Below are 2,743 nucleotides of genomic sequence, written 5' to 3'. Positions count from 1 at the left end.
TCCTAGCCACCCTGACTGTGAAGTAGTGCCTCCTGATATCAGATGATACCAAGTCTCAAGCTAGATATCTAGCCATAACTTGGTATCATCTGTGAACTTGGCCAGTGAGCTCTTTGCCCCCACATCCAAATCATTGATGAAGATGTTGAAAAGTACTGGACCAAGCACCAACCCCTGCAGGACACCACTGCCCACTTCTCGCCAAGACGACACCAATCCATTCATTAGGACTCCCTGGGTCCTACCCCACAGTCAGCTTTGTGCCCACCTAACCATCTCACAGCTAAGCCCACCATCTCCTGGAAGATCATTTCAGACTCATTTCAGGCTCAACATTATGAAAACTACTTCACAACCAGGGTGTCCTGATTGCGACCATTACTCCTAGTTTCTCCCGAGGGTGCCCTGGTGAACAGTTGTTCACCAAGCCCTAGATGTACGCTTCTGATGTAGTAGTAAGCTGCTACCAAGTCCCCTCTCAGCCATCTCTTTTTCAGGCTGAAAAGTCCCAGGTCCCTCAGCCTTTCCTCACATGGCTTGCCATGCAAGTCTCTGATCATATGGGCAGCCCTTCTCTGGACTCCCTCAACCTTTAACACATCCTTGTTAAGGTGCAGAGCCCAGAACTGGGCACAGTACTCCAGCTGCAGTCTCACCAATGCCGAGAAGAGCTGAGTAGAACAGGAGAATCACTTCTTTGCAATGGTTTTGCTGGAGATGCATCAATTGATGCATGCCAGCATATTGTTGGCCCTGCTGGCTACAGCATCGCACTGCTGGTTCATGTTCATACTGTGGTCAATTATTACCCCCAGGTCTTGGTGACAAGTGATGGGGCATCTTCAGCATAAGTTTTGCCTATCAGCAGCTAGGGGTGCCGGGCCCCAGAACACCACTGCACGTATCGCCTTGACAGCTGGCAGGCATCACATCAGGGGCTAGCAGGTCTGCAGCTTTCACCCTGCTGTGCCTTAACACACACAGTGTTACCCATGTCGAGTTTTGCTCATCCACAGCTTGAGGTGCAGTTTCCCCCAAACCCCTGCACCTATCTCCTTGAAACTTGTCAGGCTGTGTGGCCTCTGCAAGGGCTACCATCCCTGCAGTTTCGACCCCGCTGTGGCTTAACGCATACATGTGACATGAGTTTGGCTCTCAAGACTTTGGGGTGCAGTTTCTCCGAACCCCCTAAGCCTATTTTCTTGAAACCTGGCACGCTGCATGCCCTCAGAAGGGGCTACCATTCCTGTACGTTTCATTCAAATCTGGCCAGAAATGACAGCGTTATAGGCTGTTTTAACCTTCCCCATTATAGCCTGTGGGCGAAATGTCGAAACAGCGTCAAAACGGCAAAACGTTTCAAGTTGCCTCATTTTAGTTTGAGGCTGTGTCGACCATATCTGTTCCGTTTTGATTTTGCTGTTTTGACCCCAAAATAGCGTCAAAACAAACCTGGGGGTGAAATTTCACACAGCTCTAAAGGACACAACACTGGCTCTCTTCCAGTCCTCAGGGACCTCTCCAGAGCACCACGAGTTTTGGGACAGTTTCGCCAGGGGTTCTGTGACGACTCGGGCCAGCTCCTTCAGCACCCGCAGATGGAGTTCATCCGGTCCTGCTCACTTATATATGTCTATTTTTTTTTAACTGATCACACACCAGTTCTTCAGCAACAGTAAGAAGGCGGTCATGTCTATCCTGCTCATTCTGTACCCTATCTGGCGTGATTTTCCCCAGGGCTTGTTGAAATACCGATGCAAAGTTATTGTTCAGGAGTTCAGTTTTCTCCTGGGTACCGGTAACTAGCTGTCCTGAGTTGCTGAGCAGCACTTTCCCATTTGCTCTTCTTTTGATCCCTACATACCTAATGTCCCCTAATGTCTCCCTTTAGCAGTTTTCCCCCCTGCTCTCTTCCCCCTCCCCTGTCTGCGTCACCTTGTCTTGCTAATTTCCACCATTTACATCCTCGCTGACATCCTGCCAGGCCCTCAGCGCCTCTTGTCCCTTGGAGATCTCAGACCAGCAGAGACTCCCGGTGCCTGACAGGGCAACTGCACCCCAAGAACTTGGTACTCAGCCGGGCTGATACCAGACATCACATCCGCCCAGAAAACCCGAGACGGGGCTCTCTCAGCTCTGGCCCGCGGGCGCTGGAGAGCGGGGGTCGCAGGGGGCGGAAGACACCGCCTGCTCCCCCGGTCCGGCCCCGGCGGGACGCACCTCTTGGAGATCTCCGTGTAGCGCAGGTTGAGCTTGGTCTGCAGGTTCCGCTGCAAGGCAAGGGGACAGCGTCTCAGGCGGGGCCGCGCCCAGACCCGCCCCCCAAGCCGCCGCCGCCGCCGCCGCCGCCCCGCTCACCCCCAACAAGAAGTTGCGGACCCAGCGGGTGATGGAGGTGGCGCTCGCCATCTTGAGCGCGGTGCAGGCTGGGAAGCAGGAGGCCGGCGCAGTGCAGGGCGAGAGGCGCGCGGTGCATGCCGGGCGCGGCCCTATATAAGGGCACGCGGGGGGTGCCCTCCCTCTCCGCGCCGCGGCCGCCGCCATCATGGATACAAGCCGCGTGCAGCCCATCAAGCTCGCCCGGGTGCGGGGCCGGGGGGTGCGGGGCCGGGGCCGGGAGTGGTCTACTAACTCACTCACGCACTCACTCACGCGTGTCTGTGTCCGCAGGTGACCAAGGTGTTGGGTCGGACCGGCTCGCAGGGGCAGTGCACGCAGGTGAGCGCCGCGGGAGGGTGGTGCC

At 55.6% G+C, this 2,743-nt stretch overlaps 2 protein-coding genes across 2 annotated transcripts in view; one reads left to right on the top strand and one right to left on the bottom strand.

Moving 5' to 3' along the window:
- NDUFA7 (NADH:ubiquinone oxidoreductase subunit A7) overlaps positions 1-2,434 on the bottom strand; it is a 5,100-nt gene extending 2,666 nt beyond the window's left edge. The window contains exons 1-2 of the mRNA XM_019513237.1: positions 2,359-2,434; positions 2,221-2,270 (exon numbers count right to left, since the gene is read on the bottom strand). Coding sequence (XP_019368782.1) covers positions 2,221-2,270; positions 2,359-2,409 — 101 coding nt within the window. The 5' untranslated portion in view covers positions 2,410-2,434. The remainder of the gene's footprint in view (positions 1-2,220; positions 2,271-2,358) is intronic.
- Positions 2,435-2,479: 45 nt separating this feature from the next.
- The window catches only part of RPS28 (ribosomal protein S28), a 3,913-nt gene continuing 3,649 nt past the window's right edge, over positions 2,480-2,743 (top strand). Inside the window, exons 1-2 of the mRNA XM_019513238.1 lie at positions 2,480-2,584; positions 2,671-2,718. Coding sequence (XP_019368783.1) covers positions 2,546-2,584; positions 2,671-2,718 — 87 coding nt within the window. The 5' untranslated portion in view covers positions 2,480-2,545. The remainder of the gene's footprint in view (positions 2,585-2,670; positions 2,719-2,743) is intronic.

The sequence above is a fragment of the Gavialis gangeticus genome, unplaced genomic scaffold (genome assembly GCF_001723915.1).
Source record: "Gavialis gangeticus isolate Ggan-Ray unplaced genomic scaffold, GavGan_comp1, whole genome shotgun sequence".
Classification (NCBI taxonomy): domain Eukaryota; kingdom Metazoa; phylum Chordata; order Crocodylia; family Gavialidae; genus Gavialis; species Gavialis gangeticus.
The sequence above is the reverse complement of the archived record's forward strand: the minus strand, read 5'-3'. Positions and strand labels throughout refer to the sequence as shown.